Here is a 26,655-nt window from a genome sequence, read left to right on the forward strand (position 1 = left end):
GCCTCTCCCCCCGGCAGCGGGGCGGGCATCGCCGCCGGCACCGCGCTGCTGGAGCCGGCAGCCGGGCGGGAGGCGGCGGCGCGGGGGAGGAGGAGGAGGAGAAGGAGGAGGAGCAGGATGAGATTCAGGCCGTGACTCAGCAGCCGCCGCCGCCGCGGCGATGGTTGCAGTGGGGCTGCCCCTCCGTGCCCGCACGGCTGCCGGGAGCGGGGAGCGCGGCGGGCAGAGCCGGAGCGCCCGCGGGCATCGGCGGGCGGGGCGGGGCCGGGCGCCGCATGGCAGCCGGCGCGGGCACGGCACGGCGGGGCGGGGCGGCGGCGGCAGGAGGAGAAGGAGGAGAAGGAAGAGAAGGAAGGAGAAGGAGAAGGTAGCGCCGGTGCCGGAGGGAGGAAGGAACGAGGAGCGGCGCATCCCGCCGCCGAGGGGACTCGGCCGGTGACATCACTGCTGGAGCTGCTGTAGAGGGAGGCGGAAAATGGCTGCTGCGAGGTACCGGGGGACCCCCCGTGGGAAAAGAGGGGCTGCGACCCAGAGGCGTGGGGTGTCGGCAGCGGCGAGCGCCCGCGCAGGTCCGTGGGTCTGTGGCGTACCCTGGACCCGAGGCGTCGGTCGAGGCCGGTTTCGTGGCGGGGGAAGGGATTGGGAAATGACAATGAGATCCATCCTGACAAGGTGAGCAGGGCGCTCGTGCGGTGCTGCCGCGTGTCCCCGATGCCGGCATTTAGCCGGCAGCCGGGTGCGGGCGGGACGGGGCAGTCTGCGCGCCGGGGCTGTGCAGAGCAGCGCCTGCAGGGACCCTCGCACTGCAGGAAACTGCAACGCGCTGTAGCCAATGTCAGCGCCGTGCCCTTCGCTCAGCGCCGGGCCGCAGCTGCTGCAGCGCAGGCAGCATCAAAATCCTGCCGTGTGCAGGTAGCTAATGCAGATGATGACAAGAGTTCACCTATGTCGCTGTTGCTACCTCTGTGGTTGTTACTGTGATACTCCAGACTTTAAAAGACTGTCTCTGAGGTGTTTGAAAATGCAGTTCTAAACTCCCTCACGCTGCTAAACACGCACACACACACACAAAAATCATTTGCTGAAAATATAGCCAGGTATCATTTTGCAATATTGCATTTACTCGTGTTACTGGGGGAAAAGGTTCATTCAAGGCAAAACTCATGTGATTTTCGTGCACCTTTTATGTGAGCACATAAATCTGAAGGACATTTCCAAAACTTCATAGAAATAATCAAAATCTCTGTGTAAATATCGGAGAAACATTGAAATGTTACTGCTTTATATGACTGACATGAACGTACAGAAAAACATATGTGTAAATTTAAGTTAAACTAAAAAAATATGCAAGCTGGAAAGACAGAGAGGGAAATCTATCTGTGTACCTTAAATAAAAACAGGAAAATAATCTCTAGATTATTAAAATTAATTTATTACTGGGCTAATAACATTGTAACAATTTACTGTACCCTTAAGGTTAAGGAAGTCTGTTATCCTTGAAAGATGGTCATGATACCAGGTGCGGGGGTGGGGGGTGGGGGGGGAATGTAAGTAAAAAAAGAAAAAAAAAGGAGGGGGTTAGGTCTATAATAATTTATTCCAGGATTTTTGTATCATTTCAAGCTATACACCAACAGAGTAAGCCAAAACAGTCTCTCATGTTACTTTGTAAAATGGAAAGTTGCTACATTGCAGCCATGGATTCAAAGCTTTCCCTCACTGCCTAGAAACTGCCAAATGCTGTAAGGTTGTGTTGCATCACGTGGTGCAATATTGAAATCTTTCCTAATACCGCAGTACACTGCAGTAAAATGGTTTTAATGCAGATTACCTGGAGATTATTCAAATCGTCCACATTACCTCACTGAAATATGAAGCAAATTGGTGTGATCTCCTGGCATCGTTCTGCAGTGCCACGCTGCAGGATACTGTGAGAGCAGGAAACTTTTTGACAGCTTTAGCTCTCCACTGATTTATTGTTTCAGAATGGGATGATAGAGTAAAAGTAGCACAGCAGTGACTGCACGGTAAATCACAGAGAACTGAGGCGGAATGGTTCTTTTCACATTGTTCTCAGGTAACAGTGCATAGAAATCGTCTGACAGACAAATTTCTAGTGAAAGCTTTTTAGTTTAAGGTTTATAGCTTTTCCCTTCTAAGAGTTAGAGCTCACTGGTGTCTTGAGGATAATGTTTTTCCAAATGGATATAATAAGTTTCGTGACAGCTGCTTAATTTTTTTTCAAATGCTAAAGAGAGTAGAGTTTAGTACAAGAAATGCTGACATGCATGATTTTTCTGAGAGCTGCTGCTCCAGGCTTTTGAGCCAACAGTCTCACATGTGCACCAAACTGCTGTTCTGGCTTTCCCTATATTCATTACTGCTCTGTGCTTGTTAAATACTGCAGGGTATGGTAGTGTGGTTAAAATATTATTTCCACAGTGAATAAAGTTTAAATTGCTGAATTTCATCCACATTAAAAATAAGCAAATTACATGTGGGTAGATTTTTTTCCCCCAAATAGTAATAAAGAGAATTTAAGGGAAGTTTTATGTGTATCACACTTTTAATCTAAGATTCTATACAGAATGTTTTTCAGGGAACTTTTCCTAAATCTTAAGGATGATAAACAGAGAAGACAAAATAAATGAAGAGAGAAGGTTAAAACAAAACCTCTCATCTGAGATTTGACCTCAGAAGGGAAATCCCGGAGGTGAAGCCACTGCAGAGGAGAAGTAAAAGAAGGTAACAAAGCTTGAGACTGTGTGATAACAGGGGGTGGAATGGGAGGGGAGGTCAGAAGTTGTTGAGAAGTGGAATTAAGTGTTTTATAATCTAAGAAGGCAGTTATTGATCCTGCAATAAGCAAGGGGTCCTGCTGCCATTTCAGAGTACACGTAATGTGGCTGCACTTTTGCAGAGATGTGAGCAGGTGGGATGTAGTGTACTGCAGATGCTTGTTTTGATGGGGATCACAGGCAAACAGAGCAGTGACAAAGTCACTGGCAGAGCTGAAGCTTTTGCCCAGAGTGCGGGAAGCAGCCTTTCACTTGAGCAATGCTGAGAGAGGAGGTGGTGATAACTACCTGGGCAGAGGGGTCAAAAAGGAAAGTTCTGCTTCAGAGAACCCACAGAGAAGAGGTGACCAGCAAATGTTTGGACATGGAAAGGGACAGGAGGATGTTTCTGTGGTTGCAGTTACTCTTGAATACAGTTTACCTATTCTCCCAAGTTGTGTGAGGTAGGGAAACAACATGGAAATTGTGTCAAAGTCCTGCAGTTTAGTGTAACAGTTGAACAGGGAATGTGCTGTAGCAGCAGCAGCCCTCCTGCAGGGAGACAAGGCAATGTTGACCTCAAATATTCTTTGAGCTGGTCTCTCATGATAGCCTGTTCTGACTTAGCAGTCTTGCCCGGAAAGGCTGAAAGAGGAGATAATTTCTTCCCTTACCCCTGTCCTGCTTGCAGAATTGCAGTACAGTCTCTGGGCCAGTGCATATTCCTTGATAATTTAGGTGATGTTCAGCCACACTTTTTAAAAGAAACTAAAAATTCTAGTTGAATGCCATAGGTTAGGCTGAAAGGCAAAAAAAAAATTGCAAAAAGAAAGTATGATGGCATTTTGAGTGGAGAAACCACATCTGCAGAGGTCTGCTGACCTCCCCCAGTGTGAGCCATGGGATTCAAGGGCACTCCACAGCTCTGTGAAGGCACCTCTCTGCTCCTGCAGACTGAGGTGTTCTGGACCTCATTTTGAAGGTGTAAGACTCCCTTTATCAGTGAGCTGAGGGAAAAAGGTCACATGCTGGATCTGGTGATGTGGACATAAGAATACGAGATGATACATGAAATGATTTCAGAAGAGTAGCTGAGTGAGTGAAAGGGTAAGATCATCTCTTTTCACTGGTATGCTTTAAGGACTGCGTTTGTACTAATTAATTATAATTGAGTAAAGTATCCTGCCTAAAATGACTACTTAACTGGTTAGAAGGGTTCTCCAATCATCTAATACTTTCTAACAAAATATTTGGATTTTTCGTCATCAAACAAGAACCAAAGTAAATATAGTCAAAACCAAAGAGGCAAGCAAACTAAATACAGAAGACATCATAGTATCTGAGTGTTATCAACATCTTTCGATGAAATAATTGACTTTCCCCCTCAGTATTCTACTCACAGGTTATGTGATGCCATCAGTGCTACCCTAGCAGCTTAAACATACCGTAGAAAATGTTGTGAGAGTTTCTGGTAAATGATTAAACCGTATAAAAAACTTTCTTCAGTTGAAATAACAACATTTTTCTGGCTTGATACAGGCAACCCATTTAAAAGAAATCTGTTATGTGAAAGGACATGTTATAAATTCAGCAAGGTTATTGCAAATCTTCATTCTGCAAAACTTGCTAAATTGTTTACTCTATACAGTGCTTTGTATGGCTAGCATTAGTTAATTCTCACAATATCTTTGAAATTAGGTAAATTTGTATTATTATTTCTGGTTCATTGAAAAGAAAAGGTGAACTATAAATTTAAAGGTTGTATGATTTACCCAAGACCAAACTCTATGATTCCAGTGCTACAGACTAAACCCCTCCATGACTGGAACATTTTGCCTTCTGCAGGTATCATAGGTGACCATGTAAAACCAAATTCTTGTCAGCTTTATATATTTAGAGGTAATTGTCCTTATTTTGTGGGTTCATCAGCTCAAACAACTTGCTTATTTAAATTCTCTCTGCTTATTAGACTGAATGAAAATCAAATGGAGAGTGAGCCATACAGTTGTACACTCACAGCTCATAATGTTGCTGGAAAAATGCTGGCAGGAATTCTGTGGGCATAAATTGACTTTGTAGACAGAGAGGCTGATCTTGAACCTAGATGGGAATATACTGCTGAAGCTCCTATGGCTTTTTTTTTTTTTTGTTACAGCAGCAGTGTGCCCCTTTGTCCTTGGTTGAAATTTGCTCTGTATTCATTTTTGGCAGTGTTTAAAGTAGCAGTTGTCAATCTGTATGTGGCCTTACATCCCAGAGGGAATTGCACTTCATTAGTATTTTAACTGTATAATTGAAAGTTGTTTAAGGATTGTTTCAAACTGATACACAACACTGGTCATTCCACTGTTATATTACTTTATGAAGTTAGGTTGAACTGCATCCAGTAAAAAGACATTTAATTTTACAGGAAGGGAAAAAATAGTGGTAGTAAGTTTTGTGGGTTTTATCCTTGCAGGGAAGATGCCTTGCTGTCAATTCTCTTAAGTGCATGCAGAATTACTCTTAGTTGAAGTAATATTCCCTGAAGTAAGAGGACAATATATATATCTCTTTTTCTAGTTCATGACCTTTAATAGTACTGCAGATTTTTTTTTTCTCCTACCTACCAAAATGCTGCAAAACCAGAGCAGTTGGGGAAGAGCTTTGGAATAAAAGAGCAAACACTTTGAGTATTAATCAGGCATGACTTCTCATCTATGATCACTCACCTATGAGCCAGTAACGACATATAAGAAGAGATAGTAAAGATGCTGCTAAGTTATTAAATACTCACCAAAAATCAAGCCTGGAATTTTCTAGCTAATATTTCACTTCTTTGCTTTTAAGAGTTGAAGGGAGAATGCCACCAAGAGAAATGCTTTGGGGTAGAATGAAAGATACAACTTCTACTACCTCATAAAAAGAGTAAGATCCTCTTTTAACCTCTCATATCTGGTTTTCAGAGGGTTTGTTTGAATAAGTCCAATTTGAAAGTGCATTAGTTGCATATGGAAAGTTATGTCTAGTATTTTTTCAGCCTTTTAGGAAAAGGTTATTTGACTGCTTGGGCTGTTGCATGGAGCAAGTGCACAGTTATGGCACCTCAGCACAGATTTTCATGCGGTCAAACTTCCTCTAATGATCCCATAAACATCTCTAGACAAAATAAGTGATGCATCACTGTTCTTTAATGTTTATAGTTTGGGAGCTGTTAAGATGGGTTGCATTGGATTACCCAAGCCAGGGCATAATGAGCACAGCCAAGTGTATGACTTGACAGAGCCATGCTGTTTCTCCTTCCAGGCTACGTATTGCTTCTAAGTGTTTGGGTATATTAACCTGCAAAGAAAGAGCTTTCTTGTGATTATACAAACTCCTGTAGCATAGGTATTTCATCCAGTTCAACAAATAAAGAGGTTTATATCTTGGTCTGTATATTAATACATTTTGTTGTGCATGGCATTTACAAACAAGCAAATTGAAGTGAGTATTAGTTCTCCATCTGTCAGCTGTGAAACAGCTATTTAATAAAGATACTAATCTGTCATGTAGAATTAAGATAACTTCCTGCATTTTATTTGGTGTCTTGTAACCTTAATGTGAATCTGAGTGTGGATTAAAATACAGATAAATAAATGCACATGGTTTATAGGCATATGAGATATCTAGGCTCCTATTTAAACTCGGGTAAATCATCAAGGCCCAGAGAACAATGCATTTCCCTGAATTTGGGTGTAGTGCCATTTGAGATGCCTGGATTTAGTAACCACCATCATAAGCCTGAAAGAGGGTCCAAGCCCTGTGTGAAGTCTGTGCCCATCAGAAGAGGCAGTTGGAGGCCAGGCATAATAATTTTTGGTATCTAAGATTGCGCCATGCATTTCTTTTTAGGCCACTGAACTGAACCCTACAGAACTTGAAAAAAGCTGAATTTCCAGGAAGCTGTAACTGTGTTCAGTAGGGGCTTGACTCATATGACTGTTGGAGTTGCTCAAGGCTGAGACATCTCCAAAAGGATGACAGTTGTGATAAAAGACCTGTGGGAGAGTTGTACTTCTAGAGTAGCAGCTGAAGGCCAAGCAAATAGCACTGGTGCTAGGCACCTGTTTAGAAAGCCAAATTGATCCCTGTATCTCCAGTGATTACAGCAATAACTTAAGGCACCTGGTGCACCGGTGACACCTAAATGTAAGCATCTTAATCTAGAACTGAATCCTATACTGAAAACCCAGTAATAATGCTACCTTGCTATCTTAAAATCCATTAAAATGAATGCCATGTTTCACTGATTGAATAAATTATTGGTTAGAACAAAAGTTTTGTACTTCCAGACATAGTAAATATACTTGCTTAGAAAGTCATTATTCAGCCTTTCCTATCACTCAATTTAACAAATAAAATTAATAGTTTGATGCAAAAATCTGAGCTTTTCTAATAGATTTCTTTAAGCTTTTGATTTAAGCCACAGTCCTACAAAGGACTTTGGCATATTTAGCTATTAATATTGTTTTATAGAATTCCTAGGTTGCTAAAACCTAGGAAGAGGGCACTATTGTGACAAATAGGAATGGCTTCATGAATTCCTTGGATCACTCAATAGATTTTAGAGTGTGGTATGAGGTTTGCACCAAGTTCTCTGTGTAATCCTGGCAGTTGTAAATGCTGCAGAGGCTTTAAGGTCAAGGCCATCTGGGTAAATAAGGTAAAGATGTTGCTTTACCATGAATAGCATCACTTCTTAGAAAAGTATCTCAGGTTGTTTCACAGCGAGTCACACCAGGATAGTGATCTGCAGTGAGGAAGTGACCTCTTGAATATCAGGATTAAAATCTTATCATTCTATCCTTCCTGTGGAACACAAGTGGGATCATTCCTCTGTGTTTATAGTCTTAAGAGTTGCAGTAGTGTTCTGATAGATGCTCCCCCAGATTCCCAGCTGAATTTGGAACATAGCGATACTGATGATTCTGGAAAATCTGTACTCTGTATTTCTCAGCTGAGGGCAGCATATTTGTGCTTTTGAATCATCTTTTCCAGAAATGACTAAGATATTGCACTGCAAATCTTTTGAGCAGTAGCACACTTCTGTATTCTGACAGCACCTAATTCCACTGAATTCATTAGTAAATCTTACACTGGTTGCAGGTAAAAAAGATTAGAACCCACAATAGGGCATATAACTTATTTAAATATGGTCACGTTTTCCATCATACCTGCTATTGGAAATTTTGAGACTTCAGTGCAGTCCCAAGTTTTTCATCAACATTGTATTTAATATTCTGACAAGTTCAATGAAAAATGCCAGTCTAAATAACACAAACCAAATCTGTCACGACCACTTATCATGCTGAATTGGAAATAAATAAGTTTTTATGAGGTAGATTAATTGGAAGACCAGTTAAGATTGGGTTTTGGTTTGGTTTTTTTCCAAGGAAAAATTGAAAGCTGAACTCAGAGGGCAGATAATATAAAATGTTAGTACATAATAAAATACTAGCTTTATTATGTGTTGCATTAAGGCTATAGACCTTTGGCCTAAAATAAACCCCCTTGCATTCCACCTGGTCCTCAGAAATCAGAAGAGTTGGGTGCAGCTGGGCTTAGCTTCTGATTAGAACTGATTCAGCATTACCAGCCTGGTTGAGTTCAATAAGAACATGCATGATCACAGATTTGCAAATAGTGCAGTTTACCAGTTCAGTACTATAGATCTGAGTTCAATAAAAACTTTCACAATCCAGATTCACAAAAAGTACCCTTTCCTGAAGTAACAGGAAAGCAGGTTCAGGATTGCTGGTGATAGGACTGCACTAACTACAATGTGTCACTACAGCAGGTAATAGTAACAGAGATCTATTAGTGATAGGTAGATAGAGATATAAAAATATTCACAGGTCTTTACAATGCACTGGAGGCACAAAGCTCACCTAGAGGCATCCCTTCAGGGGAGCAGGAGAGAGAGTCCATCAACCGATCCCAAGTAAGCAGAGATGCTTTCCCCTCTCTCTTTTTTTCTTTCACTGCCCCAAACCCCACCTTCCTCTGTGTAGTAGGTGGGGTTTTGATGGTTATGATTGTACATGTAAGGCATGTTCTCATTTCTCTTCATTTGCATTCTTAGGATGTGAAAGCTAATATGCAAGTAGGGCTTAATGAGGGTCTTGGTTATTTTCAGTCAGAATTTATAGTTGACACAAAAGGTAGAATAAACACTTTGGTCCTCCTCCACCTGCTGAGGTGGCAGTAAAGGCTGTCTGACCTAGACAGCCTTTACTAGAAAGTCTTTGAGTACATGGAGAAGTCTTTGAGTGGAGAGGAGGCTCGTGGCTTGTACAGAGATGCAGGTTCCCTCTGGGGCTTCTCTGAGATGCCACTGGGAGCAAGGCCTCCACCCCTGGCATCGTTCAGTCCTTATGCCTCCCCCGAGCCAGGCACAAGATAAGCAAGGGCATGTCTCTCATGTTTTTCTCAATCAGTCTCATCAGTTCTTCACCGACTTAAGGCAACTCTGTAGCAAGCCTGACCATTTACCATAATGATGGATCTGTGCTACAGTTCCTTGATTTGCTGCAATCAGTGTCAAAACCCTGTTTTAAGCCAACAGAATCAGACCCATCAAGTGGGTATACAATCTCATGTTGTAAACTTGTAACACTTTGCGCTGTGTTTACTGAAAGAAAAAGAGAAATAATGATCTCAGCATGCCATCTGCCAGTTCTCTGACTGAATGGAACAGACTGTGTCAGACAAAGGGTGACCTATATCTTTAAGTGACCTTTGTGGATTTTGGTGGCCTGGGGTTTTTTTGGGTGCTTTTGTTTTGGTTTGGTTTTGTTCTGGCTTTTTGTGTTGCTTAGTAACAATATCATGTGTACAAATTTATAGCATTTGTGCAATATGTGAGGTGTTTGTAAAAATTAAGAGTCCAATTAATACTTACTCTGCAGAACTTTAAAATTGTATGGCTCCTTCCTTTTTCTTTTTTCCCTTCTACAAATGACCTAGAATGGTGAAAAATCATAAATTTGCACGTCAGTATTTGTCAAATCAGTAATTAGTGTTTTCAAAGGGAGTATATACCAGAATTAAATAACTTGCAAAGCATAGGTGGCTTTCAGAGGTCATACAATTGTCTCTGTGGTTAGTAGCTGCACACAGGGTAATGCCTGTGAATGATAATGTATCCTGCAAATAAACCACTGAACAAAGCATTCAGTGTCAGAAATCTTACTTGATGACTTGCAGAACTATGTTAGAAAGATTTAAAACAGACAACCAGATACATGTTAACAGATTTCATATGCCATCCTTTCAGTTCCCTATAGCTTCTGCTGGTCTGCTGGAATCTATCCTACTATTCAAAATCTATTCAAAAACAGAAAAAGCTATTACAAGATGGGTTGGACCAGGCAAGCTTCTGCAAGGAGACACACCATCTCTGTAGTCACTGAGTAGTTGGTGGAGAGAAATAGGCTCTCCCAGACAGTAAGTCATCTGCTGGCTTTTAGACATGTGTCATAGGGTGAGATGAATCACCTCCCTTTCTGCAGTGACTGAGCCAAATGTGGCTAGACAACCTCTCACTTTTAAGGCAGTAAAAGTTTGGTAAGGTTAATCCCAGTCCCCAAGTTACTTTGTTGTCTGACGGTACATTATATTTTGCCTTTGATCTGTTTTGGCAAATTTTAGAGGGAAGCATCTCCAGCAGTCCTGACTTGGACAAGGTTCACGTTGACTCCTGTGGGAGGTCAGGGTGAGAAAACACTGCAGGACTTCCCTTCCAGAAAGTGAAGTGTTTCACTATTCCTCTCCCTTATTAGTGACATTTTGTTCTACCTTTCCATTCGCTTTAATCATTGGCTAGAGATGATGCCAGCAGACAGTTAGGTGTTATCCCCAGGGCCCATGGATTGTCACAATAAATTGTGTGAAAAGACGTAGTTTGGTTAATGTCTACTGCAGGAGCTGAAGCTGCTCCATAACACAAAAATACTAACAATAAGCTGCTACATTTTATACCTTTCATTTGGTGAGGTAATGATTTCATCATCTTACCCATAGCACAAGCAGCTGGGCTGATGTCCAGTAGAGCTGCAGCAGAGAACAGGGGGCCTGGCCAGTTGCTGTTGCTGCTCCTCAACTGCTTTTCTGCCTTGGTCCCTTTATAAAGAGCAGCAACATTCCTTCTCTCAGCATGCTGAGAGAATATGGCAGCTGTTAAGGCCCTCAGTGAAATTGGTTTTGCTGTTTATTAGTACACCCTCTGACCACAGGCAAGAATCTTGTCAGAAGAACTTTAGAGATAATGTAGATAAATTGCTGAGCTCCAAGTCCCGCCATGACCATGGTAAAAATTGTCCTTAGCTTAGAGTGGCAGGATGGATTTTCACGGATCCAGGTGCTTGCCTGGTGTAAAGACTGCGAGATATTTTGTTGTCCGTGTGCTTCACAGTGTCTACCAGTGGCACCGTGGGCTCTGAACACCCAGAAGTCCATATGTCCATTGCCTCCACTAAGTTGTTTGACAATGTAGGCAAGTCTGATAGCTTCCAAAAGCTGTTGGGCTTGGTACTGATGTGCATGGTATTGGCACAGTGTGTACGTGAATAGCCCTAGTGCCGTGGGGAATCATCACTTGCCCTGCATGCTGTGAGCAGCCTGTGTATTCAGTGTACCTCTGGAAATCCTGGGCTGGCTTGCTAACCCTGTACAAGTTCAGACCACAAGAATGTCCCATGGCTCAGAGAATATTTGTCTCAATACAAAGTGAGAGACAAAAGACAAACTATTAGAGGACTGCAGGGAAATATTAAAAAAATATATAAAAGTCAATCAGTCAGTTGCTATTCTTAGCACACTGGCAGCTCTAACTTTGCTGCAATTCTGTTGTTCTTATGTGGGCTTTTAGGAGGGTAAAGAAATAGCTCACAGCTGCCAAGGTCAAGGGGGGAAATATCAAAGTGCTTCATTTGAGAATCAAAGAACCGGGTGGTGGAGATTGCTGTGCTGAGTTGATCAGAGGCAGATTCGAGCCAGATGAGAAATGTTAAGCTGAGTGAAGTATATACTCAAAAGCATTTTGAAAAAGAAGGAAGAATACTGATGCCCAATGTGATTGCATACACCACCTGTTTTAAATCTGGTATTTTGTTGTGCAGACAAACATGCAGTTCCATTTTGGACCTCACCTGTCCGTAGTGAGGTCAGTGCTGAAACTTTGGTTCCTTTGCATTCTGCTTTGTCTATATGTTTATTCATTTGAATGATCCTTGTCTGTGGTATGAGGATCCATCCAGCATGGATCAGTGGCAGAATGAGGCCTCTGGTGAGTCAGGCTAGGCAGAGTTATGCAGGCTGCTTCCTCTTCCAGAATTTGCATGGAATGGATGTTTTCTGATCTTTCAAGAAAAGTAATGTCAATTCTTGCAAACACAGTCTCCTTTCTCCAGTGAGGTAATACTTAACAGTCCTACTGCTATCACACTCAACACATCCAGCATAAAAATGTGATTTAACCCTCCTTTTAATGGTGATTTCTTATGCTGCTTGCTGCATTGTATCAGTAAACATGTTGACAAGACTGCAGTTGTCTCTTACAATAACAAGTTCACCCCTGTATGGAAAGCCAGCTCTCTTGAGGCATAGCACAGACATGTGGAATAGTGGCAAACTGGGCTTCTGCAAACAAATTGACATTACTTCTCAGAGCACTGCAGCCAGATATTCTCACTTTGACATAATAGCCCCATGTAATTCCCCTTTTCTAGCTCTGAGTTACCTTTTTGACAGCCTCTGCATGAGGCACTAAATTTGCTTTTGACTGATTGAGGCTAAGTAAATCGCAAATCACACTGTCACATCTAGGAATTCATGAGTTTTCAGCTCTGTGAAAGTATTCCACCTTCATGAATTGACCATATGTTTGCTGGAAAGAAGATTCAGGTTTGACAAAATCAGATTTTCTATGTATTGATTTAATAATTTTTAAGTAGACAATATCTTCTCTGAGTATAATGACAACACTTAAATGAACTGGTTACATTTCCAGTAGAGTTTACACTTTCATGAAAGGCTATCTGCCTAATTGGGAAAATAAAGCTCAAAGTATGACTTGTTCCCTTCTCCTGTATAGAGAAGATCTATACTGAAGTATAGAACCTCAGTGCTTTAAAAAGCCCAGAATGGCCCATTGCTTTAAAAGTATTGTTTTATGAAGCAAATTATTTAGCTGTATATTTGGGTTTGGGTTCTCCTTGTTGCTGTTATTCCTCATGAAGCAGCCCGGCTCTCTTCCAGTCCTTAGCCTGTCATTTCTTTTGTACATCAAGTTTTCCACTGCCAGGATGTCTCATACCTCACCCACTCAGTTGTCCTGGGTAGTTCTGGGTTGGTTTTCTGCGGCTACAATTGTCTTCCTGCCCATGAGATGATAATCATCCATCCCTCTTAATAGCATGCATAGCTCGTACTTTCCTTCATTCTAGGGAAATATTTTATCACACCTGTATCTTTTAGTCAGAGGCTAGACTAAAATTTTTATTGAGACAAACGAAGTAGTAGTAGAGATCCCAGCCAGAGATAGATTGAACATAAAATTAATATGGGAGCCAGGACTCTGTGAGTGAAAGCTGTTTTCTGTGCATAGTTTTGGAGACAACTCTCTGATGTACAGGTATTAAACAGACCATCTCCCACCCTTCAAGGGGGACACAACTCGCTGCTTGGCTAGTTTTCACTTTCTTAGGATATTTCCATACAAGGTAACTACCAATATCCAGCAAAAGGAGGGTTGTTTGGGGCTTTTTAAAGTGTTGTAACATCCCTGTGGCATGACACAGTAAATGCTATTTTTCCTATGATGTCCTTTAGGAAGCGTCTGTGTGACAAGAAAGCCACTTAACAATGAAAAAATTCACACTGTTTGATTTTGTAAATGATAATTCACTGCAAATTGGAGAGACTTCATGGATACAGGACCTTCCCTGTGATGACAATGAACTAGAAAGACTTCTGAAACCTAATGAGCATGTACTAGTTAACTGGCCTGTGGGAGAAAGAAAGACAGAAAAGCACCTGGTGAAAGTTGTGTACATGAGTGGTGAGTGCAGTTACAGAACACTTGTCTGATATGAAATCTGCTTTTAAGGTATAGTTGCCTGATTGTCTGTGCTTTGGCCTTTTTCCTTTCCATCACTTCAGATGACCCCCAAGAGCTGGTGGAAATGATGCAAAAGATATTACGAGCAGATGAAATTACAAAAATACAAGTCCTTGGAAAAGGCAAGAGGAAGAGGATAGAAATGATATTCTCAGAAAGTGAGGACAGTGACTTGGATAAAGAAAAAGTGAGTTTTTGTGTTTATGTGCCTGATATTGGTAGGTCTGTAAAGGAATGAAACACACTGTAACTATTGATTCTTAATGATACAACACACTATTAAAAGATGTATAGTAAAGGTAGGAATACAGGCAGCCTTCACATGGTACCTCAGCACAATAAGTTGTCAGAGTAATTATTTAGGCCAATGGATTTTGTCCTTTTCTATGTCAAGAGACGAGTGTTATTCAAGGCTTTGGTGCTCTGTAGCTCCATTGCATTTTCCCCCATAAGACAGAAATCTGACTAGTGCACAAAAAAGGGAAGGGACCAGGTGTTCTGAGGTGTGCATCGTGCTGAGATCTGCAGTGACAAAATATAGGCAAGGAAAACATAAAAGTCAACGAAGTTACAAATACATTTTTTAAAAATACTAACCAAGAATATCAAGTGCACAGTGGATAAAAATTTATGGTATATTATGAAATACTGTAATGAAAGGCTCTATAGGAATGCAAAGGTACATTATGCACTTGTTTACAGGGGAAGATGGTAAAACATATAAAAAGAAAGAAGTCATTGCAGGCATCTGCTCCTGCCAACATCCTGAGTCAGCTTGAAACATCGTTAATTAACAAACAGGTAAACATCCATTTTCATCAATTTTAATGTATTAAGCAGAAGCAATCTTAAATGTATTTTTGAGGGGGGCATAGGAGTTTTGCCATAGTGAAGCTAACAGTTCTAAAAGATGCTACTTTGGAAAACTGATGAATAGAGAACAGAGACAAAGGTTACATATCACCTAACAGTTATATATTACACTGATCTTTCATTTTTAATTTTTATAGGAATAGTAATAGCTATGTTTGGTAACAGCTTTTATTAAAATGCACTGAGTCTGTTTATACAAGGCAATTTTTGGATTTAGCCAGATATTTTAATGTTAGTTTTGATGCTCTGATTTTATGTTGTTGTTGCTGTAGATATCACAGTTGCTTGGGGTTTTTTTTTTCAGAGAGAACCATATTCAGGAAGCAACTTTCTATATAGTGAAAGTAGCAGTGATGATGAAGAGCCTTTATTTCAACTCTCCAAGGTAGAACTATGTGCCAAAATTAAAAGTCTCAAGAGGAAGCTGACAGATACCATGAGAGAAAACTGCCGCCTAAGGCAGTCTCTGGTGATGCTTCAAGGTAAAATTGGGAGTATTTTGATGAAGAGGAAAGCCTGAAGGTCAGGAAAAGCTTGATTTATAAAGAGGCCATTTGGATGGGAATTATGGATGCTCAAGCACCTGACATGATCAAGGCCTACCATTAGCATCAAAGTCTGTGATACATGGCAGCATTTAATTCCAGCAGCACTTACTGTCTTACAGAGAAGCCATGCAATCATAGAGTTAGAAATGAAGAAATCTGTCTAATCCTGCCAGTTGTTCCCAAGAGAACCTTTCTGTATGCTGTGTAACCATTGGCTAAGCTCAAATACTTCACTGACCAGTCCAACTAACCATATTTACTAGCAGTCTTTCTTGATCAATTGATATTTTATTTATTCTGAAATTACTTAATTTCTAATTACTTTGGTGATTCCTCATTACTGATAATCTGAGTTAGTTTCAGGTGCACCAAATTTAATTCTTTCCCAGGGATGAAATATTTTGTTCTTTTATAAATGAATCCTTCATCTCTTAGTGATCACCTCTGAAGAGCCTCTCACTTGTCCCTGTCCCTTACTCTGAGGCAGCTGAAACTGAATCCAAAATTTCAAACTGTTAGTGAATTAATAAGGTTTAAAGAGGATTTACTCCTTCCCTTGCCAGCTACAGCATACCATCCCTAGACAGTCTGGTATCTGTTCTTTTTTATTGTTAGATGATTTACCAACTGTTTAGCAGAGTCATTGCCCACTTGACTGCATTTCTTATGTTATTCATCTTGATTTGAATCATTCATCTCCACTTTTTAAAATATTATTTGTAAACCTTTTCTTAGCATCTAACAACTTTTCTCACACATGTAAGTCCATTTTCCTTGCATCTTGAGCAATTGGATTAGTCTTTTACAGTATTTTTTGTAATTTAATATTCTGTATCCTGCTGATATGTCATCTCTTGCATCCTTTTTGCTCTGCATTGATTCTTCTTAATGGATGAAATAAAAGTTTATATTTGAAAATATTACTTTGAGGAAAGATTATTTAAAACATATCCTCTATAGATTAAAAAAAAGGGAAAAGCTTCTGCAGTCTGTGTAACTTCTATGAAGAAAAAAAAAATCAGACATCGCTTAGCCCATATGCAATAGGCTTGTGGACTTGTAGAGATTTTGAGATTGTAAAAAGAAAAATAGTCTGGTTTGTGCCATGATGGGTATAAACAAATAGTTCCTCTTAGCCTTGCACTGAACTGATCTATTCTAGAAACTGAGGCCAGATCTTCATGGGTGGGCACAACAGAATAGCAGGAAAACCTTTGAGAGAAGAGGAAAAAGGTATATTGAAATGTCTTTGCTGACTACTTTGAGTCTTTCTCATTATGAAGGAATCTAATTGCAAAAATATACCTGCTTATGTAAGTGGAGTCTGAAAGCTTCAAATACTATTTTACCCCTCTCTTTTCATCTGATTTCAGTGTTGCCACAGGCAGTCACTCATTTTGAGGAACTGGTAGGGATGGCTGAAGCACTGCTCAAAGGGGGAGTGACGTCATCTACATCCAGTCTGCATCCACATGCTGTTTGGAAGGCATCTCACAATCCATTAGCAGATTCCTATGCAGCTATGCATAGTAACTCCAGCTCACCAGTAACTTTGAATGTGGAAGATGAGGACCAACAGACTGAAAAACAGGTCAGTTAAAAGGCAATTTCAGGCATAAAACTTTATACATTATAAACTTTACTGCTATAGCATAATATAAAAAATCAGCATCAGTAAAATAATTTGTCATAGTTGCATTGATAACATGACTAATGAGCTCCTTTTGTGCAGAATGCTCTTTCCATGAGAAGCATTAGGTTTCATTCAGTGTCCTGTACACTCTCAAATTCACTTTAATTTCAGTGACCTTGCATATCTGTGGCTAAGGGCAGAATGTGGATGCATGAAGAAAATACCAAGATCCAGGGATAACTTCCAGCCAAAGGGGAACGGTAGTATTTCAAAGATAATCTAAGAAGAATACCAGCAGTCTGTTCAAACTGTTGATTTGTAATTGGAGGCTGGTGTGTTTCTGCTTCTGTTCCAGACACTGGCCAGCAGTTAAGTAGAAATACATGTGTACAGAGATACTGAGTAAAGAAGTTCCCCTATTATCTGCAATTATAACAGAACATGATTGAGAAATCCAAGGCACAGAGGCTGTAAATGAAAAAAATGAAGGCACAACCAAAAGAATGATTCTAGCTTCTGCATTCACAATTTACATAAACATTATTATGCACCAGTTCATGCTAATCCATGCAAATCATTCTTGTGTGTTGTCATGGGGTGCTAAAATCTGAAGAAGTCTGTTAAGAATTATCAAGGTATGTTTTGACTGCATATTGCAATACACAAAATTTGACCTAACATCTTCAGAGAAATAAAAAGAGCTCATTTTCTAAGCAACCTGCCTTACTTCATAGAGGTAGCTCAAAATTGCCTATTAGGAGAGTTCAAATTCTTAGGCTGTACCGCTGCTGCATGCAGAAGCCACTCTCAAAGCCCAGGAGCAGATGTCACAGTTCTTAGGGCATGTCTGCTCGGAGGCAGGAATATTAGCTTGGGCGTAGTGCCCTGCTACCAAGGCGGTACAGAAACCATGCCAGAACTGGACCACAGCCAGCCTGCATGGAGTGCAAGCAGAAGGATTTTGCTGTGTCTGAACATGTCCTGTCTCCACTAGTGAGTAATAAGGTTTGCCTGGTGAAGGGTTTGCTAGGATGCATGGGGTCCTTAGTGTGCCCCACACTTCCTTCTGGAAAACAATCAATCTGTGTGTATAGTCCCAAATGCTGAGTGGTATGCAAGTGTGGTGTTATCTCAAGCACACCGTTTGCAGAGATTACTTTTGAAATTGTGGTTTAAAAATAGAAAATAAAAAAGATATTTCAGTGGTAATACTATTTAATATTTCTAGAAAACTGCAATAGTTATGCCTATGACCAATTTTGTTTTCCAGTTCAAGATCGAAAAGTGGCAGATTGCACTTTGTAACAAGAGCAAACCTCAAAAATTTATAAATGACTTGATGCAAGCACTTTATACACATGAATACATGGCTACACACAGCCTGACAGGTGCAAAGTCCTCCTCTTCAAAGGATAAAGCGGCAAAACCAGCTATGAATCAGAATGAAGTTCAGGAAATCATAGGTGATGACTTGTTAACATTACTCAATGTGGCTCTGACTTGACAGGGGGCTTTCTCCAAGGGAGGGGCTGTCATGCTTAACAGCTGGGCTACTCAGGTGATGAGCTGTTTCCTATTTCCTTCTTCAGCTACATGTTTTTTTGAACCATCTGTTAAAATTACTGCCAGTGAAATGCTAAGCAGTAGTATTTCTATTGCATGAATTCTGTGGGTTTATTTAGGTGACTGCTCAGGCACAGTGATAGTGTAAATATTTTAGCCCTTGCAAGGTTGATGCCTTGGTGGAACTACCTAAAAACTGAAGCTAGACAAAATTAAGAGAATAAAAGTGGTTATATTTATTGAAGGGCCTTCAGGTACAACAGGGCAGTCAAAGTCCCCAGGGCCTACACCCAAAATGGATGAGGGGGTCACGGGTTTTCATACATTTATAAGTTTGGTCCATTTGCATATCGGGGGTTAATCCTCCAATTACAGCTTTAGGTAATGAAGTCATTTACCCCAAGTTTGCTCTCCCCCAACTCACTATTGTTTACATTTCTCGCGGCCTGAGACGGTACGGTGTCCTTGAGTTTTAGGCCTAGAGAGGAATTGTTTTGTCTGACCAAAATGGGAGAAGAGTAGCTAACACTGTATATGGAGTTTAGAATTATACACTAAAGAATTACAGGATATGGAGTATATAAAAGCTAAAATCCTGAGGCATCAGGTTAACTTTGAGTGTGATGATAACAGATAAGGGAAGGCAGAAAGAGGACACATTTGGATCAAATTTAAAATTATGTCTACTGTGTCCTGGAGTTTAGTGAATGTTATGAATTCTGACATTTTAAATAGCACTAGAGGCAAAATGAGACTGTATAGGAGACAGAAATAGTGATCAGAGAAGCAAACAAAATTTGGTTTATGCTGAGGTTTAAGGCAGAAAATATTTGGTGCATAGGACAGAAAACAATTTCAGATGGAAGTACCAGCTTTAAAGAAAACAGTATTTTGTGAGCATATGAAGCCAAATTTTCATTGGATTCACACCTGTAACTAAATACTAGAACAATATAGCCTTAATTCCTGTACTATAATCCCTCCCCCATTGCCATTCCCTTGGACTTCTGCAGTTCTCTTGGTTCCCTTCTCAGCTTAGCTCCCGTTCCTTCACCTCAGTACAGTTTTGTTGAAGTTAGCCAGCAGTTTCAAAAGTTATCAGTTGCAAAAATATTTTTTCCTTAAGAACCTTGTTAGAGAAAAAGGCCCAAAATCGAGAGAGATAAAAGGAAACAGTGTGTAGGATGGTAAAAATATATTTAGAGGCAGTAAGATGAGACAGTTTCAGAATGGCATATAAGAAAAATGAAAAAGATTTAATGGGATGAGAAAAATGGTTGATTTCAATCTTAATAATCTTTTTCAACCTAAATGATTTTATGATTCTAAATCCTACTAGTATCTAGGCAAAACTGAAAAGGGAAGCAGAGAAGGTAATGAGGACACAGAATACAGCATGTTGTGGAGAATTCAGTGACAAAGCCTATAGAGAAATCAGAGAACTTTGTTAAGGTAGAAGAGAATACTCTGGAATTTCAACAGAAAAGTGTCAACATTATACAAGAGAAAAAGAAAAATCAGAAGGAAGCTTGGGAGTTCTAGGACTGTAGAAAATGAGTTAGTAGATCAGATTATTTAAAGAAGATGGAAATTGTAGGACTTCAAAATAAAATGAAATGAAAGGGGAGGGAAGATGATGGAAAAGAATGGAGCAGGAATCGCATTCCTCATGTTGAGTCCTGTTACTGTTGCATTCAAAAAATGTAGCCAGGCAAAACAGAAGGGAATTTTTTAGAAAAAGTGGCATCACCTGCAAATGAAAATTACTGAGGAAAAGAAAAGTAAGATTCAGAGGCATAAGGACTGATGAGGATAGGAAAAGGACTCTGATCAAGAACAGAACATAAGGACAGAGGATTAGCAAGCACAAATAACTCACTACAGAAGCCCTTGTGGCCCTGTAGTTCCTTTTGAGTCTGCCAAGAGCAGGCACACCAATATGGAAGGCACAAAGAAAAACAGGAGCTAGCATGTGCAAAATCTATGAAGGAGTTTGTAAAGACAGTGAAGTAACTAGAGTGGAAGCTGAAGTAGCTGGAACTTTAAAAGATGCAAGAAAAATATTTTAGATCGCACATCTCTTGTTTCCCTGATTTGGAGGCTCCATATATATATCATCTCTTTATTTTGCAGGAATCACAAAACAGTTGTTTCCAAACACAGATGATGCTTTAATAAGGCGAATGATGGGACAAAAACTAAACAATTGCACCAAGAAGCCAATTTTAAGCAAAGATCTTAACTCAGGTGCTTTTCAGAAACATAGCTTTTGGTAAGTCAAATAAAAAAATGCCTGCAATGTGCAATTCTGTATATTACTTCATAGTAACAAAATCTAAAAGCAGTCTTAAAATTCAGATGACAATGCATATTTACCTACTTGGTATATGCACTACCAAGTCAGTAAATACTTCCATAACCTTGTACAAAAATTACATAATACAGAAGCAGTCCAGCTTAACATTACTGCACAAAAATAGTTATTAGTTCCAGACAAAGCAGCACAAGACTATTAAATTACAGGAAGAGAATACAGAAGTAAACAAATGGAGTTGCTTTGCTCACTATGTCTATTTTAGATTTGGCATTATTTACCTTTCTTATTATTCTCTGGCTCACCAGAGAGCAGTCAATTCCATTTTCATGTCACCTGTTGTGCCCCAGTTAACCCACAAGTGAATATAAGGAAAATCACACCTCTTTGGTACATATTTGTAAGAGTACTGTAGGAGAGCTAAGCTGGCAATCCTTTACTGCCAAAAGAGTCTAAATTATTGGGTCAGAGGAATTATTAAATAACATCTTACATATTATGGGCTTTTTTGCCTTGCGAATGAAACCAATATAAAATTACCAAACTCATGCCTATGGTCGGTCAAGTCAGCCATTTGCACCATGCTGTTTCCACATACACCAAATGTACATATCACAGAATGGTTGAGCTGGAAGGGACCTCTGTAGGTTGGCTAGTCCAGCCCCTGCTGCTCCAGGCAGGGTCACCTAGACCAGGTTGCTCAGGGCCATGTGCAGTTTAGTTGAGTATCTGCAAAGAGGGAGACTCCACCACCTCTCTGGGCGCCCTGTGCCACTGCTCCGCGCCCCTCATGGTGTTTCCTGGTGTTCAGACAGGACCTCCTGTGTTTCCATTTCTGCCCATTGCCTCTGGTTCTCCCACTGGGCACTACTGAGAAGAGCCTCCATCTCCTTTACTCTCCCATCAGACATTAGTGCACATAGGTAAGATCCGCTTGAGCCTTCTTGAGGCTAAACAGGCCCGGCTGCCTCAGCCTCTCCTCAGGAACACGGTAAGAAATGAGCAATGAACAGGACAAGAGATTAAAATACGGTGACAGGGAAAAGAGATTTGTGCTTACTTAGACTTTTTATAGTGAACTAACATTTTTCTTCTTCCTGGTTCACTTACCTCCTGCATGTTTTTAAAATCTGTATTTGCAACTGTAAGACACTTCATAAGAAAAAACCAACACAACAAAACAAAACAAAAAAACCCAACAACAACAATAAAACCACCCCAAGACATTTGACTATGTTGTGACACAAATGTTTGCAAAGTAGCAGTGCTTTGCTTCTAAAATTCCTTCCTAAGCCACCTGGTAGTACTCCATGGACCACCAGTGGTCTGTGAATTATTACTTGAGAAATACTTACAGAATATCTGTTAGAAAAATCCGCATACACAGGTTTTTCCATCTGGAAACAATAAACAAATGCACCAGCCTGGCAAAAATAAAGTTTACTATGTTAATGCTTTTCTCCTAGAGATGAGAACACTTTGTAAATCAAAGGTCCTGTGTATTTGTAACGTACAGTATGCAATGATTCACTGCAGTATTTTTCTTTGTCCTTAACACAAGCAGGAAAAATAACAGCACAAAATCACAGATTTTGTCTTCTTTGAAAGTATTAAAATCTCAAATATTTTAAATCTTTATCTTCATCAGATGGATCCATAAATTTTGCTAATTCCTGAGTCTTTAGTGTACACGGTATTCCTGAAGCCTTGATAGGAGGACCTTGACTATACTAAAACAATTCTGGGTTGTTATTTAATACTGCATATAGACCTTCCAATTTAAACTCGGTATTTTAAAAATGCCTTTGTGTCTGTTATTGATCAGTGCTTATGTAAAATCCAGTCCAACATCCATTGTAACCAATTCAGATATTGCCTGAATAGTGTCTTTTGAACTGATGCATTTATAATGGAATTTTTTTATATCTGTTAAGCATTCCCTTACTGTCAAAGCAGTTAAGCACCATGTAAGTAATTAAGACAACTTGGTGATTCCTTTAGCTCAGATGACACACATATTCCCTGTAAGAAAAGTAAGACAATTTAAAAGTGCTCAGAATCTCTGTTACTCCTTCAGTCCACCTTCCAGCAATGAAATACAGAGGGGGGTAGAGAAAATTCTGTTGTACAGTACCTTTAGTAACCACTTACACACACAAGTTACTAACTTTAAAAACTGGTGATACTGCAGCTTTTAGATCCTTCCTTGCTGCTATTTCTTCCTCCTCCGCCTTTCCCCAGAGTACAATTATGATTGAAGACAAGAAATCTGGAGTCAAATCCAATGAGACAGACAAGTTTCGATCTCAGATCCATGAAGCTGAGGTGAAACAAGGAAAAAGGGAATGTGAATGAAGAAAACTATTTAACTAGCGAATAAACAACCTCTGCAGCTTGGAAACTAAGAACAGTACTAATTGCACATTTAATGGTAAAATCTCAAACTTAGTTATAAATTATCTCAACAGTGCTTCAACAGCTGCTTCTCAGGGCATCATCTCTTCGGCTGTTCCTCCTAGTACACAAGACCAGCAGGATGATGATTCACCAGCTGCTAATGCACAACTTCAGCAAAGTGACAGCTGCCTGACTCCTCCACCTCCCACCCCGGAAGGTCAGCTGGAGCGTCCCAAACCCACTTCGTCTAAGGTGGAGTCTCAACTCGCCAGCAGCTCACCAGCGCCCTCTCCCAGCCAGGGTTGTGGACAGGATCTCAGGAATTCAGACAAGGAATAACAGGCAGGTGTTTCATTCCAGCTCACGTGCTCAACGGAGATTAAGAACTAGTATAAAATAAAAAAATAAATAATATCTAAATTGTACTAGATATATGGTAGTATCCAACAGTGGACAGAGATAGAAGCCTGAGAACTTTTTTCTCAAAACAAATGAAAATCCCATAGTCTAGAATAAAAATGAAGCCATATTAATATCTTTGGATTTAAGATATTATAAGATATATGCATGTTATGCAGTAATTCAAAAAACAAACTTTTACTGAAGAATTCAAGTAGAGTTCCCCTTAGTTAGAAAAGAACATTATTTAAAGTACTACCAAAAGAATATATATGGGGAACCATAATTCCCTTGCTTTCACCTTGACAGCTGAGGGAAAACTGCTTAACCGATCAAAGAAAGCTATTGTATATTAATGCAAAAAAGATATAGTGATATGGAGAGAAAATAGATATATTTCCTAGTGAAATGAAGACTGTGGCCTGCACAGGAGTAGAAAGCACAGGGCCATGTGAGCAGAAAAGAAGAAATAAAATAGATGTTTAAGGATGCTACTAACTTGGAAAAAAACTTTCTTAGGGCAATGAAACTACAACTTTCAATATATCCACAGGAAAGAAGCAGCTAAGTTTTAACCTCTCAAAGTAGGACAGGCAATGGAAGAAGCCATGTAGCTCAGGGAAGAGTCCTCCAGGAAAGCTTGTTTAGTTGTGGAAGCCATTCCCTTGCAGGGATTCTGCTGCTGGTTCAGTAGCTCTTGCTCTCTGTTCTTCCCTGACCATCAGGTCCATAGGATAAGGATGCCTGGTCCCTCCAGTTGGGAAATAGAGGACACTTCATTAGAAGCAACTAATGTTAAGGGCAGAGTTGCCAGCTTCTACTTCCTGTGGTTTGATTTTGGTATGCTACCCCTTGCTTAGAGAAAGGGTGGACAGGCAGAATATTCCTCGTGGTACCAGAAAAATCCCAGTATCTGGGCAGTTCCCCTTGAGATCTGACAGTGCATCTCCCAGGAAGCAGCTGGCAGTCACACAAACCCTATAATAGCCTAAGGAGGAGGAGGGGAAGATACAGGTTCCCCAGGGAAGTGGTCACAGCACCAAGCCTGTCTGAGTTCAAGAAGTGTTTGGACAATGCTCTCGGGTACATGGTGACTCTTGGGGTGTCCTGCACAGGGCCAGGAGTTTGGCTCAATGATCCTGATGGGTCCCTTCCAACTCAGTATATTCTATGGTTCTGTGATTTTTTTCCTTGCTGACTGATTTCAGGTTTATGGTGTGCTGACACGGGAAGGAGAGAACGCTTGGGACTATAGCTTTCCTGTTTGAGTGTACTCCTCCCAGAACAGAGTACTATTAGCTGAATCTATTTCAAACACAGCAAACAAGCAACTAATGAATCAGATTGGAAAAATGAAATGACATCAAGTTAAAGAAATCTAGCTTGATTTAAGGAGGATTTCAGGACATCTGAGTTATACCCTAATATTATTATAGAAATAATATTAGGGTGAACACTGAAAAAAAATCTGAAAATAAGGTTATCAGCCAAATACCCCTGAAGGGAAGTGCTGCACGTGTAACTGTTCTAGAGCGAGGCACTGTGGAGAAGACTTTTGTGTGGGCTGGGGTACAAATTAAGTGATTTGCTATCCTTTTTCATCTCTCACCTAGTAATTCCTTGTAGATAGGATCAGGATGAAAGCAGGTATGAAATATGTTAGTTCTATCTCATGCTATTAACTACCATCTATAAAATGTAACAGAAGAATGTTTGCTATTATGTATATTTTGTATATGTAATTGTATGTACAGCATATATAATAATGTATATAGCTAATCATATTTTTGAAGCGACTTTCTATCAAATAAATTGAAACATTACTATGTCTTAGTGCTGTTTTATTGTGCTCACTGTCTTCTGGGTCTTTTCTTACATCAGCCTCTGTTGTACACTCTAACATACAAGGTTAGGGTTTTTCTCTCTCGTTTTTGGGTTTTTTTCTTTTTCTTTAATAACTGTTCTGAAGCCAGCTTCTGTAAAGCTCGTCATTTTACCTAGGGAAGGAGTTGGCCCACCTTACAAGGGCACTTTAACCTTAAAGCTGTCACAGCTGATGCTGCACAGCTGCAGCTGTTGTGCAGTTCAGGAGGTGTTGGAGCCCTTGGGCAGGTAGATGGAGCCGAATGTCAGCAGCTGCTCTCGCTGTGGCTGGTGCAGCGCTGCAGATCCCGCTGTAAGTTGTCAGTGGAAAACCAGTGGGGCTGGCAGCTCACCACAAAAAGTATAGGAGGAGTTTCATGGTAGGGCAGAGGGCCTGCTCCCAGGCATGGCCCAGGGAGATAGGTGGGTACTCTGGACAAAAGCAATAACAAAAAGAAGATATTTTAATGTTTTAACAAAGGATAAAAAGTGTGTGAGCTGCAAAAATACTGTTTCTTCCTCTTTATGTTATCCCACTGGATGAAAGGAGATAAGTAGCTGTTACACAACTATACCGTTAACAAAAGGGCCATATCTCTTGCAGTATGACCAGAAAGGAACAAAATACAACCGGTTTTTCAAAATGACCTTGACACACTCTGAGAACACAAAATTGAAGACTAGATAATCACAGATTAGAAACTTCAGAAGTAATAGAAAGGGAGATCAGAACAGCATAATGCTGCTTCTCCCAAAATTTTCATTAAAATAAAAATTAACTGGTGATATGTAAATGTGTGGTGTTCCCAAGTGTAAAATTCTTCTGATACGAGCGACAGAGGACACATTATTTGCAGTCCTCGGAATGGGAGAAGACTGATGGCTGCTGCAGAAGAAACTAACAGCTGTAGTGGCATTAGACTGTATGGCATTTAGTAACTGGAGACTTACTACTGAAAATGTAAGCAGTACTAAAACTAATAATTTGAACTATGTATTTCTATTACTGCATATTAGATTGAAATTGAAGGTTACCATGGAAAAAAAATTGGTAACTGTTTATCATGAAGTGCTCAGAAGGGCACTTGTTTTCTAAGGTGGGAAGAACATTGAGATATGTGAAGAGTAGGATAAAAATCTTACTGAAA

General features: G+C 40.2%; 1 protein-coding gene across 7 annotated transcripts; it reads left to right on the forward strand.

The window, feature by feature from the left end:
* The first annotated feature begins 321 nt into the window (after nucleotides 1–321).
* BEND6 (BEN domain containing 6) lies at nucleotides 322–25,470 on the forward strand. Of its 7 annotated transcripts, none has more exons than XM_042016912.1 (10): nucleotides 322–672; nucleotides 2,588–2,745; nucleotides 13,629–13,857; nucleotides 13,959–14,104; nucleotides 14,620–14,718; nucleotides 15,095–15,272; nucleotides 16,712–16,929; nucleotides 18,242–18,434; nucleotides 20,668–20,806; nucleotides 23,317–25,470. In XM_042016912.1, the coding sequence occupies exons 3-10, from the start codon at nucleotides 13,662–13,664 to the stop codon at nucleotides 23,582–23,584; spliced, it is 1,437 nt and encodes a 478-aa protein (XP_041872846.1). In that variant the 5' UTR covers nucleotides 322–672; nucleotides 2,588–2,745; nucleotides 13,629–13,661; the 3' UTR covers nucleotides 23,585–25,470. The 7 variants fall into 7 exon arrangements, with proteins under 7 accessions (XP_041872846.1, XP_041872845.1, XP_041872852.1 ...); XM_042016911.1 differs by having other exon boundaries at nucleotides 322–489; XM_042016913.1 differs by lacking the exon at nucleotides 322–672 and adding an exon at nucleotides 3,760–3,884 and having other exon boundaries at nucleotides 1,577–2,745.
* Nucleotides 25,471–26,655: the final 1,185 nt, after the last annotated feature.

Source organism: Corvus kubaryi, unplaced genomic scaffold (assembly GCF_017639235.1).
Source record: "Corvus kubaryi isolate FWS band 111438036 unplaced genomic scaffold, C.kubaryi_AGA036_p1.0 split3-73, whole genome shotgun sequence".
Lineage (NCBI taxonomy): Eukaryota > Metazoa > Chordata > Aves > Passeriformes > Corvidae > Corvus > Corvus kubaryi.

Coding starts and splice junctions, on each gene's coding strand:
- BEND6 (XM_042016912.1), top strand. CDS start 13,662: ATGAAAAAATTCACACTGTTTGATTTTGTAAATGATAATTCACTGCAA. Junction 13,858..13,958: donor GAAAGTTGTGTACATGAGTG/GTGAGTGCAGTT, acceptor CCATCACTTCAG/ATGACCCCCAAGAGCTGGTG. Junction 14,719..15,094: donor CATCGTTAATTAACAAACAG/GTAAACATCCAT, acceptor TTTTTTTTTCAG/AGAGAACCATATTCAGGAAG.